Below are 17,367 nucleotides of genomic sequence, written 5' to 3'. Positions count from 1 at the left end.
TGGTTCCCGATAAGCACACTCTGATGTGTTTACACTAGAACTGTTTTTTAAAAAAATAGAAATTTCAGGATTGTAGAGTCAGAGGAATCACCAGAAATCTCTCAGGCAGCTCTCCCCTCCTCCCATCAAGTGCACTCCCAACTTTTTAGGGTTCTCTTTTCTCCCTCCGCTCCCCTCCCCTCCCCTCCCCTCCCCTTCAAGTAGCTCTGTCACCCAGGCTGGAGTGCAGTGGCATCATCATAGCTCACAGCAGCCTCAAACTCCTGGGCTCAAGCAAGTCTTGTTGTCTTAGCCTCACGAGTGGCTGAGGGGCTGGGACTATGGGCGCAGCCCCACACCCAGCTAATTTTTCTTTTTTTAGTAGAGACAGGGTCTAGCTCTTGCTCAGATTGCTCTCAAACTCCCAAACTCAAGAGATCCTCCCTGCCAGCCTCCCAGAGTGCTAGGATTACAGTTGCGAGCCACCACACCCGGTCTTGGGGTTTTCTTTAAAAACCACAAACCTCAGAGCTGGCTAAGAACATGAAAAAAAGGCAGTTTTCCACTTTATAGCAATCTTTCCTCTCCTAAGGGCCGCCCCGGGTGGCGATGAGTTTCCTGTTCTGTCCTTACTGTCGGGTCCCAGCCACCCGGGTGAGATGTGCTGTTGGTCCTGGCTGGTGCAGTTGCCCAGTGAGGAGGAGGGGCCCCCGAGCTCGGTCCTGTGCCCACCTTGAGCAGCTGCCTGTGCCTGCTCGATGCCTGCGTCCTGCCCTGACAGCTCCCCGGCACAGCCTGGCTCCCAGAGGAGGGTTTGCACTTGGAACTGACTCACCATTGTTTAAAGTAGTCCTTTTACTTTATTTTGGTCAGAATATATTTGTCACCATTTTCTTAAATAAAGTGAATTTTTTTAGGGTGAGTTGTGTGGTTAAGACAGCTTGCGGGACGGCTTGTGATGTATCCTACGCTCACGTGAGTGGGCGAGTAAACTCCAGCGAGGGGTTTCAACTCCTACGCGCCCTGACATTCTCTTTCTTCCTAATAATAAGTTGTATTTATTTGAATACCTTAACAGTTATACACCTGAATAAATTAAAATCCAGGAAGCACAAAAAGGTACACAATGAAAGATCTCATCTCCTTCACTCTGCTTACACACACACATACACACACACACACGCATGCACGCACGCCCCACCCCACACGTATACACCACACACACACTCACAGCCCCCGTCACCCCCTACACCCCCACCATGGGCACACACCACACACGTACACACCCAGCTGTTCACCAACCAATCATGTTTCTTTCTCAGGGGCAACTAATATGAGTTGCTTCTCCTTCCAGAGAATTTTTGCATAAAAAAAGCAAATATGTGTTTCCATTCTTAATGCCCCTGTCAACAGAAAAAAGCCAAATTCTGTAAAATACTTTTAAAGAGATTTATTCTAAGCCAAATCGGTGGATCGTGACCCGGAGCCACGCCCAAGAGGCCTTGAGCAAGTGGACTCGCTGTGGCTGGGTCACAGTTTGGTTTTATACATTTCAGGGAGACAGGGGTTACAGGTGAAGTCATAAATCAATACGCGGGAGGCATACGTTGGTTTGGCCCGAAAAGGTGGGCCGTCTCGAGGTGGGGGCTTACAGGTTATAGGTGGATTTGAAGATTCTTTGGCTTGTAATTGGTTGAAGACATGAAGCTTTGTCTTAAAGGCTTGGAATGTTTTAAAGTAGTTGCTATTTACAGAGATAAGCCACCTGACATAGATTTGTCGTGTAAATTGAGGGCCTGTAGGTTTGTCTTGCATACCATTAGACTTGTTAACCACCGTTAGACTTGTTAAGGGTTACAAAGGATGTCCCCAAGAAGGGAGGGGGGCATGATGAGGCACGTCTGACCTCCCTCTTCCTGGCAGGCAATTTAGTTTTAGGGTATTCCTTTGGCTACGAGAGGGTCCATTTAGTCAGCCAGTGTGGGGATGAGCCTTAAAATTTTATTTTAGTTCACACCCCCATTTCACAGTGTTTTGCTATCCAGCTATTCTTCAGCACTGGATAACACCCTGAAAATCAGTTCCTATGGTAACACGAGTTCCTCTTCCTTTCCCCACTGAGCCAGAGTTAAGGCACCGTTACTGTGCCAGCCCCTTCCTGGGGGACGTGTAGGATCTTTCCACCTTTGGCTACAAGATGCAATGGTCCAAGCATGTGAGCGCTCCGTAGGAAATGCTCCCAGCAGTAAAATTGCTGGGTCAGAGGGTTTACGAATCTGTAATTTGATAGACCCTCCTCAATTTGGTTTTATCCAATTTCCACATTGATTATTCATATAGAGCGAAACAGAGGAGCAATGACATTGTGTGTGTTTTCTATTGTATATTTAACCAGAACAGGCGTGTGGTGTGCTTTTAATCTGTCTGCTTTGTAGGACAGAAATTATAAAGAATGTTACCCGTCCCATAGAAAACATTCAAGAATGTGTGCATGTGTGCGGAGCTTTCTTTCCAAGGGTGTGTGTATGTGTTTGTGTGTATTTTAACATTAATGCACTTTCTACTTCTATTGCTATCTTTTCTGTGTCTTTCTCAAAATCTCAAAAGAGAAACAAAAGAACTGACTCTAGTTAACAATACTGTACTGTGTGCTTGAACTCTGCCAGGAGGGTAGTTCTTAAGTATTCTCACCACAAAAAAGAGAAAATCTACCAAAAAGAAAACAGCAACTATGTGAGGTGACGAATATGTTAATTAGCTTGATTGTGGTGGGCAGTTCACGAAGGACATATATCAAACCACCTGAACATGTACAATTTTTATTTGTCAACTCTACCTTGATAAAGCCCGAAAGAAATTCCTAATACCTACCAAAAAAAAAAAAAAAAAAAGAACTGCTTGAGACCATTTCCAGCTCTCTGTGTGGCCAGCTACCATCTCTTCCTAGGTGACATTTGAATGCACATAGTTGGAAGGAAAAACAATCTCTAAAATTATCCACAAACCAAGAATGAAAAATCTACCTTACTCTCTACCATGTCACAGTGGCAGTTTTATTTTTAATTGTGGAAGCATATTTAATTTCAGTACCTTTAAAAAATTATTAGACTTCATTTTTTAGAGTAGTTTTAGGTTTACAGAAGATTGACTGGGGAGTGCAGAGTTCCACACACCCCTCCCTGCACACAGTGACATCTCGAATTAGCATGTGTGGTGCGTTCATTATAACTGAAGAACCAGTTGAATACATTGTTATTAACTAAAGCCCTCAGTCTACATTCGCATTCGCTCTTTCTGTTCCAGTTCTGTGGGTTTTGACAAATGCATACTGTTGTCCACCCACCGCTATGATGTCATCTAGAACAGTTCCACTGCCCTGAGATCTCTGGTGCACCTGTTTCTCCACTGGCCTTGGCTAGCAAAGGTCTTTTTACTGCCTCCCTAGTTTTGCCCTTTGCAGAATGTCCTAGAGTTGGAATCACGGAGTATGCAGCTTCTTTCACTTAGTAATAAGCATTTAAGGTTCCTCCAGGTCTTTTCATGGCTTAGAAGTGCATTTCTCTTTAGCACTGAATAATATTCCACTGTCTGGTGGTAGCAGTGTGTTTATCCGGTCATGTAAGCTGTGGCCGGCCCCACATGGTGGTGGACTCACTCATCACTGAAGCATCAGAAAACAATCAGACGTGTCCCGTCATTGCCCGGAGGAAGGAGCCCGCAGGTGTCAGGCTGTCCAGTGAGTCAGGGCCACGGGCAGGAGGTGAGACGTGAGGCGGAAGCATAACTAGGTCCTCGTTTAATGCTTTAAGCCACGTGTATCCGCCCAGACCACACAGCACTGTTTACATGCTTTCAGCTTTACATGAGTAAGTCACACCGAACGCATCGTTTGGCAGCTCGCTCTCCTACGCAGTGCTGTGTTCAAGATGGTTCCTCTGAATCTGCGGTGCCCTGTTAATCCTCAGGCTGTGTGGGTCCTGTTCCGTGACTGTGCCACACGCGGTGTGTTCTTCTGGGGAGAGAGAGAAGGGACTGGCACAGGGAGGAGCTTCAGCTGCGTTTATAACATTTTGTTTCTTCGAATAAAAGAGCGGAGGTCGTTTTGGCAAAACATAAATCGATTTAGAGGCATTTAGTGTCCCCTGGGTACCAGCGGACTGAGCATGTCTCTGGGTGCTTTGCCGAGGTCCTGGATTTGGCCAAGAGGAGGCCAACTTGTTGCTTAAAGTGATTGCTTAAAGAACACTTTTGAAAAAACCTTTTATCGTATTTATTTTTAAAAGTAGCTTTATTGAGATATAATTCACATACCATAAAATTTATTCTTTTAAAGTAAATTTGGTGGTTTTTATATATTCACTGCAATTTTAGAATATTTTCATCATCTCGTAAAGAAACCCCACACCCTCGAGCAATTACCCCATATCCCTGCCCCTCCCCCAGTCCCAAGCAAAGACTGACGTTTCTGTCTGTGGCTTTCCTGCTCCAGACACGTCACATGCGTGGGATCGTGCACTGCGTGGGCCTTTGTGACCAGCTCCCGTCACTGCGCACGATGCCGTCCAGGTTCACCACGTAGCAGGGCCAGAACTTCACTCCCTCCTATGGGGTGAAGGTCCATTGTGTATTTTGGATACGCCACATTTTGCTCACTCATCCCATGGTGGACATTTGGGTTGTTTCTACCTTTCGCCTCCCATGGATAGTGTCACAACGAACATCGGTGCAAGTTTGTGTCTGAATACCTGTTTTCGATTTTTTTGTGTAAGGAGTACGCTTTAGCAGGGAAAGAACAGACTAGGGGACTGACTCCCTGTGTGCGGTCAGTGCCTTGGGAAGAGTGAACTTCACATTGCCCCTATGTGCAGAGCCTTGGTGTCCCGGGCAGTGTGGGGTCCGCTGGCAGTTAGGACAATACAGGAAGGGACAATTGCATCAAACTCACGGAGAATCTTCCTCCTTGTGCAGTTCGCCTCTACGGACCGAACTTCATCCTTCAGGTTTACTCATCGCAGAGGAAGTCCTGGCACCCCGTGTGCCAAGAAGGCTGGAGTGACAGCTATGGGCGGGCCGTGTGCAATGACATGGGCTACAAGTGAGTACGGGCCTGCAGCCTGTAGGGGGGTGGCACAACACAGTGACGGTGACAGCAGAAACACGAGAGAGAGATGCTCTTTTGCCTCCCAGTGGAAGTGCCAGCACAGAAATGCTGCGGACAGTTGTCCCCTTACAAAACTGGTCCCTGTAACCAGCAGGGAGAGTTTGTTCTGCCAGAGCTGTGCCTGGCACATTGGCCCACGTCTGCTGACTGTGGCTCACTGCCACCCTGCCCGAGTCCCCCTTGGCCTCTAGAGACTCCTGGTTGCTTGGGAACACCCAGTGCCATGGTCACCGGGTCAGGGGTGCAGGCTGGAGGTATTGGGGGGCTTATTTTCTTTTCTTTTTTTTTTTTTTTTTTTTTGAGACAGTCTCTCTCTCTCTCTCGCCTGGGCTAGAGTGCAGTGTCTCACTGCAAACTCAAATTCCTGGGCTCAAGTAACTTTCCTGCCTCAGCCTCCCGAGTAGCTGGGACCACAGGCGTGCGCCACCATGCCAGATAATTTTTGTAATTTCTATAGAGATGGGGTCTCGCTCTTGCTCAGGTTGGTCTTGAACTCCTGGCCTCAAGCGATCCTCCTGCCTCAGTCCCCCAGAGTGTTTGGATCACAGGTGTGAATCTGGGGGACTGGTGGCTCTTTTTCTGAGGCGCCTGTCAGCCTGGGCTGAACCCTTTGCTGCGCTGGGGCAGAGGAAGGAGGGCTGGTTGGGAGATCGCAGGGAAAAGTCTTGTGCTGCTTGCACTGCATTTGGGAGCCAGTGAAGGCTTTTGAACAGGGGAGAGAATTGGTCAGATTTATACTTTAAAAAAATTCATCCATGCTTGCAGCTTGGAGGAGAGGTGGGAAAAGTTCAGAGGGAGGGTTCCTAGGGGGGCTTAGCAGCATCGCTTAGGAAGACTGCAGGCCTCAGGCATTGGCAGAAAGGGTCATATTATCGCCCCTTCTCTTCCGTGGGGGTCTCTCCGTGTGATATCTATGTAATTTTCGGGATTCTGTATACATTTTCAAAACGAATTACCACTTGGTAAGGGAGTTGGCATCTTAGCTGGTGAAATGCTGTACAATGCCCTGCCTAGCCCACAGGGTCAGGTTACGTAGCGAAGCTTCCACTGCAGTTCGGGAGGCTGCTGGAATTTTATAAGTGGGACATTTTAATATCTGTACATTTTATTAGATTACAGGTATGTATGATTATATACTCATACATCCTTATTCTCATCATTTCTTTGTTCTGACCGAAACTAGATTGGAAACATGACTGCTGGAAGAGTTTTACCTGGCACTTCATGGTTATTGGGTCAAAAATAGTTATAATTCAATGTCACTCAGTTAGAACGTGTGATTTTGTTTTCCAAAATGCTAAGGTCTTTCCTCCTACCCTGAACATCATACAAGAGAGGTATTATGATCTAGCCTAGGAATTGTGCTTGCTTATGACCTAACCATTATTGTAAATAAGATTTTCCATCTTTTTTAGGAATAGTTTTTATTCTAGCCAGGGAATAGCGGATGACAGTGGGGCCACAAGCTTTCTGAAACTGAACACAAGTGCCAGCAGCGTTGATATCTATAAGAAACTGTACCACAGGTATGCGGTGATTTCTCTTTTTCTTTGAAAAAGTTTGTAATGTGGACAGAAAAATCCAAACTCTGAAATATTTGAAAGAAGTTTATTCTGAGCCAAATTTGAGGACCGTGACCTGGAGCCACGCCCAAGAGGCCCTGAGCAAATGGACTTGCTGTGGCTGGGTTACAGTTTGGTTTTATACATTTCTGGGACAGGGGTTACAGGTAAAGTCATAAATCAATACGTAGGAATTACACATTGGTTTGGCCCGAAAAGGTGGGACATATCGAAGCGGTGTGTGTGTGTGTGGGGGGGCGGTTACAGCTTATAGGTGGGTTTGAAGATTCTTTGGCTGACAATTGGCTGAGAAAGAGTTAGGTTTTCTCTAAAAGACCAGAAAGGAAATACTTAATTTAAGATAAAGTTGCGAGCACTCTAGGAGGTCCAGACAGGAGAATCTCTCAAGTTAAGATAAGGGTCTGCTGGGATGCTTAAGTTAAGATGGGGGCTTTCTATCTTTTAGGTGATGTTAATGCTATACCGGAATCAGGTTGGGAAGTAAACCACACTGTGTTTGGTTAACAAAAACCTGCTTAGTGGGATTTTACCATTTGTGAGCCTGACTCATCTGGCCTCCTTAGGAAGGAATTTGAGCAAAAGGAAAAAATCAGAGTTCAGTCCTCAGTAAAGAGACCTACTGGGAGGTCCCCCAGGAACCTCGTCCTGAGTCTGACTTTTCCAAGCTGCAAGTGTGGGTCTGGCGGGTTTAGCGCTGGGCGGGGACTGGCGTCTGACTGGGACTGGTGACTCCACTCAGATCTGGGGTTTACTCGCAGGAAGTGACTAAGGTTGATTTGGCATTTTGCTCTCTCTCCATTGCCATCTGCCCTCGTTGGGGGAAAACATCGCAAACTGGAGAACTATCTTTATTTATTTTTCTTCACTTTCCAGACTTGAGGGTGTACCTGCTGTGTCGGGCTGTGGCCCTAGGAATCCAGGAGAATATCTCGGGGCCCCAACTGGGGTGCCCAGCTCATCCTGGTTTGCCGGGACTTTGCTGGTTTTAGCACTGCAAGGCCTGCTTCCCAGGAACCCACTCCATTCCCTGCAGCTGGGATGGTTGGCCCCCCGGGCCCCAACCCACAAGCGGCAGTGTCAGGTGCCACGCCAGGGGTGGGCAGCGTTCGGGGGGCCTGGGAGTGAGTGGCTAGTGCAATTCAGCAGATTTTTCCTACACCTGGAAGCTGACTTTTTGCCCCGGGCAGGTCACAGTGTGTCCAGTGGGTGGGAATAAACCCAAGCCACAGGTCACGTGATTGCTGGCTGAACTGGCCAGGGCGGTGGAAGAGGGGGTGCACTTAGGCTACTTATTCTGTTTTGCACGTGTTTAAAATGTCTGCAGTCTTCCTAGAGCGTTGCCATTACCTGGATGGTTTCCAATGTCAAAGACACACAGTGTCCTTGGCGCCGAGCTTCCTTACCTCCCAGGTCTGGGTGCTCATCCCCAGGTGCTGGGCACACACTCCACCCACCTTTCCTCTGAGTGGGAGGCTGGGAGCAGGTTTGCATTCCTGGTGGCTGCTGGCTGAGGTGTCTGGGGGGCTCACTTCGGCAGCCTGGCCGGCCCTGGGAATGCGACAGGATGAGCCAGGTGTACCCATCAAAACAGCGGGCTGTGGTTTGCCTGCTGAGAAGCTAAACACAGCTGCCTGAGCGCTTTGTAGATGCAGAGTGGTTCTTTGTCTTCCTCGGTTACACACCTCAGGGGCAGGGGAGGGGAGGAGGAGGCTGCCACCCTTGGCAAGAGCCTTGGGAACACCGGGTGGCTGGAGGCTTTGGAAGAAAGAAGAGAAGGTCATTGTCTGTTATTCAGTCTACGTGGCAGGGGGTGACGGTGGGGGGGGTTACTTCCTCTTTTCCTTCTGGAGTTGCCCTTTGATACTGAGTCCCCAGGCTGTGTGAAAAACTGTGCCTGCTGGATGCTGGTGGCTATGCTGTGACCTTAGGATTCTTAGAAAACATCTTCTTTTAAAGGGAGCGTGTCTTTGCTTGGCATTATCAGTGCCCAGGAGCCGAAGTCCACCAGGAACGCGTCTGTAGTCACCTGGGGACCTCGGGTGTCTCAGTAAGAGGGTGTCAGGAAGGACCTATTGTAGGGCTTGGGCTTGTGTTAGGCGGTTTGAGACAGGTTCGAGGAGGTGGGGCTTTGCTGGGGTCAGATGCTATCCGGAAACAGGGGTAATTCTGTGGTTGCCGCCTTATTTTTTTTTCTAGAAGGCGGTTGGAATGAAGCCAGGCTGAGGCTGTGGGTGGTAAAGAAGCTTCCAGCCGTCACTCAGGTTGGCCAGGATGGGACAGGATGGGAGACGTTTGGGCGAGGCTCCTCTCTGTCTATTCAGTCGAGATTTCAGAGTGGGCAAGTTTGTGTCTCGCCCGTCTCAGTTGCAGCGTGGCCTAGGCTGATGTTGACGCTCAGTGACTTGGTTTACACTCCGCAGAACGCTTGGCCAGCTGCCCGTGCCAGGCCAGCTCTGTGTGCCCGGGCCGCCTCTTTCCTTCTCAGGATGCAGAGGAATCCGCTGTGGGACTGAGTGCATCAGTTACTCCTCTTTCTTCCATGACCTGGGATGTCTGGCTCCCAGACAAATAACTCGCATTTTTCCTCTGCGCCCAGGCGAACTAACTGTTGGTTCTGTTGCTTTCCATGCTGTAACTGTAAAGCGGTCAAGTTCCAGATGCCTTACAAAATTAGAGGGTGATTTTAAATTCCAAGAACAAAAATAAAAACTAACCTTATTGCATGCCTACCCTCACACGCCCCCTATGAAGTGGTGCAATTATGATCCATTTTACTGATGGGGGAAACTAGGCACAGAGAAGTTAAGTAACTTGCCCAAGGCCACACAGTTGGGATTTGAGCTGGGAACTTTAACTCAGTATCTGCCCTTTGCCACTGTCCGGTGTAGATCTGCTCACCTCACTGGAGTCTCAGTAGTGGATCCTTCTCTGTCTGGGGCTCAGGAGAGAGCACTGGAAACGAATATTCATTTCCGGGTATTTGAGAGTCAGGCGTCTCATTTGTTACACTGACCAGACTTCCCCCTCTTCCCGCCTAGTGCCTCCTGTTCTTCGAAAGCAGTGGTGTCTTTACGCTGCATCGGTGAGTACTGCTCCGGCTCCCTTCTGATGTCTAACTAGGCAGCAATCCTGACCTTCAGGGAGGCATCCTCTGTGTCCTGGGGTGTGCGAGAGGGAAGCGTGTGCCCAGAGGCCTCTGCTCTGTCCAGGGAGCTCCTGTCTTAAATTCCAATGTATTTGCAAGGCCTTCACTTGGGTCCAGGAGGCGTTTGTTGAGGACAGGCCAGCTCGAGACACGGGCGAGGCCCTGTTCTTTGTGCCACGCCCAGGCTGGGGTCCTGGTGGGGGTCCTTCCCCAGGAAATGACTGGGTGGCCCAGCCAGCCCTGGACGCTGCACTTGCCCCAACATCCTGGTGTGGCCACCTGGGCTGACAGCTGCTACATGTGAGGGAGGGGTGAGGGGTGAGGGGTGAGGGGTAAGTGATAACCCCTCACTCACCCCCTCACTCCCTCACTGCTTACTCGCTCACTCCCAGCCTGGCCCCCCCATCTTCCTTTTCTGTAGTGAAGAATCTTGGGGGCACCATCAGTGTCTCCAGGACCCGCCCCCCTGGGTATCGGGAGACCCCACTGAGTCTCAGCAGGACCCGCAGGGACCTGGTGCTTCCCGGCCTGGGCAGGCTGGAGGGGTGTCCTTGCCCCAGACAAAAGGGCTCCAGCCGAGTCCTCTAAGTCAGGCTCCAGCAGAGGGAATGTGAGGCGGCAACTGTGGCCGCCACCTGCCCAGCAGCCCAGCAGCCCTGGGGAGGGTGGCACTTGGGGGGCATGGGGGGGGCTGGGCGGGCCTGGGCCTGTCACTGTGGCTCCGTTGCTGGTCTCAGGGACCCGCTGACCTTTGCTTGTCACCCTCAGCGTGCGGGACCACCTCGAATGTGAGCAGCCAGAGCAGGATCGTGGGGGGCTCGGGCGCAGCCCTGGGGGATTGGCCCTGGCAGGTGAGCCTGCACGTGCAGAACGTCCACGTGTGCGGAGGCTCGCTCATCACCCCCGAGTGGATCGTGACGGCCGCCCACTGCGTGGAACAGTAGGTCCTCCTGTGCAGGCCGTGGGGCGGCGGGGGCTGGGGAAGACCCCTGCAGCCGTGTGACCTTTGGAAGCCCCAGGGTCTTTGTGCGTAAATGGGGGAGTAAAGGCCCCTGCTCCGGCCCCGCTGGGAGGCTGGGCAGAGGCTGGGCGAGCTGAAATGTGAGGCCACATCCACCCTCAGCAGTGTGCCCCGAGCGTGCCCTGCACATGGGCTCTGGGCTCTGGGTGTGGCCTGGTGGGAGGTGCCCCAGTGGTGCTGCTGCCACCAGGGTTCCTTCCCGCCTGCCGTCCTCCCAGCCCTGTCCTGCCCCTGCGAGAAGCCCTCGTTCCCTTGAGGGCTCCTCTCTCCCGATGGTGGTCCTGGAGGGGGCACACTCAGACATGCCCAGGGACCTCACGCTGTCCTGCTGGAAGGTTCTTTGGGGCTAAGCATCCTGGGCCATGGCATTGCCCACGCAGATGGTTAGGGCGGGGTGAGGGTGGCCGTGACTCATAGTGGTAGCTTTTGTGGAAGATACATCCCTCCTCCACCTTTTGCTTAAACACGTAGTGTTTTGGGTCACACGCCTGTTTCTGAGGAAGCCTCGCTCAGCAGAAGTATTTTTCTGTGGTGGAGAGGCTCAGCCTGCGCGACTCCTGGCCCAGCCCCTGGACGGCTCTGCGGAGGTGGAGGGTGCGACGTCACCGCCCAAGAGCGCCCCCCTTCCCTCCCTTCGCACCCCGGGCCAGGCACCCTCTAGCAGTTGGGATTCTCTTAAAAGGGAAACTCCTAGGTAAAGGGAACACTTCGACTGATATTAGACTTCGAGCCTGTTCATCAATACACATTTATTAAGCACCTACTGTGTGCCAGGAAATGCTCTGGCATATAAATGTAGGGAAGACCCAGTCCTGCTAGAAATGGTGTTTGAAACCTCAGGGGCGGTCTCGGCCCAGTTCGTAGCTGGGCAGGGGAACGAGGAGGAGGAGTTTCCTCGAGGTGCGGCAAGAGCGAGAAGGAGGGCAGGGGTGGGGCGGATGGACCCCTGCGCCAGAGCCTGGCTTTGGCGCGTCCCTCAGCTCTGGGGATCTGGGCTGCAGCTCTCGGTCGTTGAAGTTCATCAGATGGGCGTTCGGTGTCGCTCCGCGACGCCGAGCGCTGGTCACCCTTGTCTCCCAGACCTCTGAACAACGCGCGGTACTGGATGGTGTACGCGGGAGTGCTGAGACAGTCTTTCATGTTCTTCGGAAGCGGAGCCCGAGTGGGAAAAGTGATTTCTCATCCAAATTACGATTCCAAGTCCAAGAACAATGACATCGCACTCATGAAGTTGCAGACGCCTCTGACTTTGAACGGTATGTGTGGCTCGGTGACGCGCCACTTGGCCACATCTTAAGGAGTTGTTGGTTGGAAATAAAACCCTCGTGGAGCTAAATGGAAGGGCTGCCTGTCAGTGGCGTGACGGTGGCATGCGGCGGTGGCCGGCTGGAGAGGCGTGTGGAGGGGGGCACAGCCCCATGTCTGTATCCACTGTGTGCTGATGACAACTCGAGCCACAGGCAAAGTCTAGAACGCGGTTCTCCACCGCGGCACTCCTGGTGTTGGGGCCGGCCGGGTCTTGGTGGAGGGCGGTCCTGGGCGTGGCCTCTGTCACTGGATGTCAGTGGCTCCTGTAGCTGTGACAACCAAAGTTGTCTCCAGACATTGCCACATGTCCCCTGAGTGGCAAAGATGCCTCCGGTTGAGCACCATTGGTCTATAATTTATAAAGATAATTTATTTATTTTTTAAATATACATTCTGAAAGTAAGACGCTTAATTTAAAATGAATGTGCTTTCCCTTAGCTTCTTTTTTTTTTTTTTTTTTGAGACGGAGTCTCACTCTGTTGCCCGGGCTAGAGTGAGTGCCGTGGCGTCAGCCTAGCTCACAGCAACCTCAGACTCCTGGGCTCAAGCCATCCTCCTGCCTCAGCCTCCCGAGTAGCTGGGACTATAGGCATGCGCCACCATGCCTGGCTAATTTTTTTTCTATATATATTTTTAGCTGTGTATATAATTTCTTTCTATTTTTAGTAGAGATGGGGTCTTGCTCTTGCTCATGCTGGTCTCGAACTCCTGACCTCGAGCGATCCTCCCACCTCAGCCTCCCAGAGTGCTAGGATTACACGCGTGAGCCACTGTGCCCGGCCTCCCTTAGCTTCTTATTTGGCCACCACCCTAGTCTGTCCCAGGGTCTGGGATGCTCTACCCCCACGTGGGTACAGAAGCCAAACCTAGTCCCTCCCTGAGGTGTTTGTATCATGTTGGCAGAGGGTTCAGGCAGAGAAGAGCCAATGTTCCAGTGAGGGGCGAGCTGGTGCCACTGGCTTTTGGGCCACTGACTCCCAAGTGTCTTTCCCACCCTCTGTCACTCAGAGACATCGTGAATTTTTAGAAGCAGAGCTAGCAAAGAATTCCACTTACAAGTAGCCTGAGTTCTTGCCTGCTGGAAGGAGGGCCAGGAGGGGCGGAAGTTCCACTGCCATGACACTGGGGTCCTGGGTCCTCTGGGCAGGGTGGCGGTGGTGCCAGGCCCAGCGGCCTGCTCTTGGGGAAGGGCCAGGCCGAGACCACGGCTGAGGCCTTCAGTGGGACCTGCCTGGCTCACAGTGTTTCTCCTCCTGAAACAGACGTGGTGAGACCAGTGTGCCTGCCCAACCCGGGCTTGATGCTGGCGGCGGAGCAGCCCTGCTGGATTTCCGGGTGGGGGGCCACCCAGGAGAAAGGTGAGGCCCCCACACACAGGTCCACAGGGCCCACAGCAGAGCGCTGGCTTCGGAAGTGGGAGGTCCAGGTTTTATCCCGGTTCTACTACTCAATGACTGGATGACTTTGGCAATTCCCCAGTCCTTGTGCCTCAGTTTCTCTACCTGCTACATGGGAAAAATGGTACCCGTCCTCCCTGGCACACTGCGTTCTCACTAAGATCAAATGGAACAGTGTGTGGAAACGGCTGCTTGAAGCATAAGGGCCACATAAATGTGAGAGGTATAGCGTCCCCTGTGTTTGTGCCCACTGTTACTAAGGGCCACCTGGAAGTCCCACCAGGTCCTTCTGTGGCTGCATGGCAGCGGGCTTGGCGAGGGTGGGCTCCTGTGACCTGTGATGGCCACCTGTACTCCACCGAAGCCCCTGTCCTTCTGCGGTGGCAGATGGGAGCAGGAACCAGGCCCCCTGCACGGGCTGCCCACCCCGCTGTCTGTAACTTGCACTCCGTCCAGGGAGGGTTTCCAACGAAGGGACCCGGGTGTTTCATACATGCAGAGGGTTGCAGGCGCTTAGCGGTACAAAGGTTCATCTTGTATATTGTTTACATCCTTCTAAGAAGCATTTAGCCCACATGTAAAACAAACCCTTTAAAACAAGGGAAAAGGTACAAGGGCTGGATGATTTAAAGGGTTACTGGGGAGAGAGTTGGGGGCTGTCCTGGTGTCTCGTCTGCAGGAAGGTGCAGCAGTTGGGTTGCACAGCTGGGCACGGCCTCATGGCGTCTGCGACCAAAGGGAACATCAGGAAATATTAGTGGCACCCCTAGTACAGGATGGGTGCTGCTTGGGTGCTGGGAATGCCGCACTGAACAGAACAAGACAAACATTCTGCCCTCGGGGACTTCACGTCACCAGTGGTGTCTGGGCAGGTGTGGTCAGAGAGCCAGGGAGACGACTGAACTAGGTACTTCCAGACGGCAGAGGGTGGTGATAGCATGGGACCAGCTACTTTGAAGGGGGGGTGATCGGGGAAGGCTTCTCAGAAGAGGTGGCATTTGAGCCTGAATTTGACCTGAATGGTAGGCCTGGGGAAGAACAGGGCCAGTAATCAGGGGGTCGAGGACGTGGGCTTGGGCCAGATTGCGTAGGCTCACGAGCTTTTCTTCCACGTGAGACAGGGAGGTCTTACACAGGGCAGTGCTGTGATTTGACAGCTGTGTGGGGCATCACAGGAAGGGAGGGGTAAGAGGAGGTGAGGTTGATGGTGACAAGGCCATTGCTGTGGTCCCCTGGGACATGATGGTGGCTCAGGGCGTGGACGTGGAGAGGCCAGGGTACCTTTGGGCTAGAGCCACCGGACTTGCTGCTGGGCTGAATGTCAGCGGAGGGGAGTGAGAAGTCAGTGGCAGGGGTGACTTCCCGCCGTGTGACCGGAGCCCCAGGGCTGGTGGTGCCAGTCCCGAGCCAGGGAGATTGGGTGGTAAGAATCTGGGGTGGAGGAGGCGTGATGAGGGGCTCTGTCTCTGCACGCTGAGCCCGCGGTGCTCAGAAGACCCGCCGGTGGCGGTGGAAGGCGGGAGGGGGGCAGAGACGGCAGGTGCCAGCCACAGCCGAGGAGTTCTAACGTGCAGGGACCCGAGAGGCGGCAGTCGGGCAGGTCGTGCGGGCTCATGAGCCCCCGCATGTCTGGGAACAGTCTGGTGACAAGCGGGTGATAAATGGGGATCGGTCCTGTGGAAGATTCCCGGACACTAAGGGAGCCCTGTGGCCCCAGAGGTAGAAAGTTCTCTTCCCTGAAGCTGACCCCAGCTCTGCCTTCAACCTGGGCTGCCAGGACAATCCGGGTTCCCCAGGAGAGGGCCTGGTGGCCTGGTGTCAGGAAGGGTGGAGGGAGGAGAGAGGGGCGTCGGCACGTGACCATTTACAGCGCGTGTGGCGGTCCTGGGGAGGGGAAGCCACGCTTCCGTGAGAGCCGCCGACGGCACCGGAGCTTGACGGACCACCCTGTCTGTCGTTAGGGAAGACCTCGGACACGCTGAACGCGGCCATGGTGCGCCTCATTGAGCCCTCGCAGTGCAACAGCAAATACGTCTACAATAACCTGATCACATCAGCCATGATCTGTGCGGGGTACCTGAAGGGGACCGTCGACTCCTGCCAGGTAATTGCAGCTTTTCGTTCAGCCTTTGGGCCTTCCCAGCTCCTGTGGATTCACCTGGGAGAGACGGGGCTTCCCTGGGCCATTGGAACCTCCCTGGGGACAGGCAGCCCACTCAGCGTGAAAGCTTCAGGTGGCAGAAGCAAGTGCCACCAATGAATCCCACACGCCACGCTCCCTCTGAAAGACTCGTATTTGGTAAAAGTGTCACTGGAACAGAAATAAGTATTTTGACTATTTTAAACTATGAGCAGCAATTTAGTAACTATTAGCTGGTATACACTAAAAGTCATGGCTGGTGTAGTCTCTCTTGGGGATTGCATCTCTGTTACCCTCACCCCTCCAGCCACGGCTAGTGGTCGGGACTTGATTTTCTGCTCTCGGTAACTTGCTTTGTCCCCCAGGGTGACAGTGGAGGGCCTCTGGTCACTTCGAAGAACGGCGTCTGGTGGTTGATCGGGGACACGAGCTGGGGCTTCGGCTGCGCCAAGCCTAACAGGCCAGGAGTGTACGGGAACGTGACAGTGTTTACAGACTGGATCTATCAACAAATGAAGGTAACTGTCCCATCCTCCCTCCGCGACTGGGTCCCCTGATTTCTTGAGCCGAGCCAGAGGGCTGCCAGGCGTGGTTCCACGGCCAGAAGCTGACTGCTGACAGCGGTGGGCATGAAGCAAAGCCAGCCTCCCACGGCTAAGGGTCTGCTGTGAGGGTCGCCTTCCCCACGGCCCTGGTGCCCGCCCATCGCCGCTGACCGGCGTCCTCGGCACGTTACTGCTGGCGCGTGGATGAGGGAGTCTGGGGCTCAGCTTGCAGGGATCCCCCTCGTGCTCTGCTGGCCACACTTAGTCCTGGCTCAGCGACTCGGTTATCCCACCCAACCCAAGCCCTGGAGGTGGGCAGAGAGCAGAGGGGAGAGTTGTGCCCGTGCCGCAGCCTCTCTAGGGCCACTGAGTGGGCCTGGGCCGCCCCAGGGTAGGGGTGGAGAGGCAGCTGGGGTTCTGTGGTGCCCCAGAGGCCGGTACAGGGAAGGCTGTGAAGGGCAGGAAGACCCAGGTTCCCCGCAGTGCTGCCCGTGGGGCGCCCGGCCTCGGGCACGGCCGCCGTCTGGGGAGAGAACCAGATCTCCCGTCCCAGGGGCCTGGGGACTGCAGTCTTCCCAATTTCTGCGTTCTCTAGGGCCAGGCTGCTGGTGAAAGAAAACGTTCTATTTTGTCTCCTCTCAAGTCTCCCAACGTGTCCGGTCTGTTGCAGGAGGGGCAGAACCAGGGGATGTCCCCATAAGGCCGACCCATGTCTCCCTCAAATGACACCCGGGGCCCAGGGCCTTCACGGGACCGTGGGGCTGGCTGGTCCTCGCCTGGCCGAGGGCACGGTGCTGGAAATAGAAAATCCCAGCTGTCCTGCGGGCGGCGTGGCAGGAGGGCAGTTGGTGGGGCTGGAGGGGCCCAGAGGGGACAGTCGGCCAGGCCTCAGGCGGACTCTCTCCAGGATGGAGACAGGAAGGAGCAGGGTGTGTGTAGGGCCGCAGGGGGGTCAGCGTGGCCGGCCCGGGGACGGACAGGGCTGAGTGGCAGGAGAACGTCTGGGAGGAGGCCAGGGCTCTGCTGATGAAACACCAGCGGGGTGTAAGCTATGTCCCAGCTGCGCTAAGCCGTGGGCTCCGCTCACA

At 53.3% G+C, this 17,367-nt stretch overlaps 1 protein-coding gene across 3 annotated transcripts in view; it reads left to right on the top strand.

Moving 5' to 3' along the window:
• The window catches only part of TMPRSS2 (transmembrane serine protease 2), a 39,762-nt gene that overhangs the window by 20,700 nt on the left and 1,695 nt on the right, over positions 1-17,367 (top strand). For all 3 annotated transcript variants that reach the window (XM_045540701.1, XM_045540702.1, XM_045540703.1), the window contains exons 6-13: positions 4,948-5,074; positions 6,556-6,666; positions 9,762-9,805; positions 10,637-10,808; positions 11,970-12,145; positions 13,460-13,555; positions 15,556-15,698; positions 16,100-16,252. In XM_045540701.1, coding sequence (XP_045396657.1) covers positions 4,948-5,074; positions 6,556-6,666; positions 9,762-9,805; positions 10,637-10,808; positions 11,970-12,145; positions 13,460-13,555; positions 15,556-15,698; positions 16,100-16,252 — 1,022 coding nt within the window. The remainder of the gene's footprint in view (positions 1-4,947; positions 5,075-6,555; positions 6,667-9,761; positions 9,806-10,636; positions 10,809-11,969; positions 12,146-13,459; positions 13,556-15,555; positions 15,699-16,099; positions 16,253-17,367) is intronic.

This window comes from Lemur catta, chromosome 1, assembly GCF_020740605.2.
Source record: "Lemur catta isolate mLemCat1 chromosome 1, mLemCat1.pri, whole genome shotgun sequence".
NCBI lineage: Eukaryota > Metazoa > Chordata > Mammalia > Primates > Lemuridae > Lemur > Lemur catta.
Note: the sequence above shows the minus strand (reverse complement) of the source record. Positions and strands in the feature narration are given on the sequence as shown.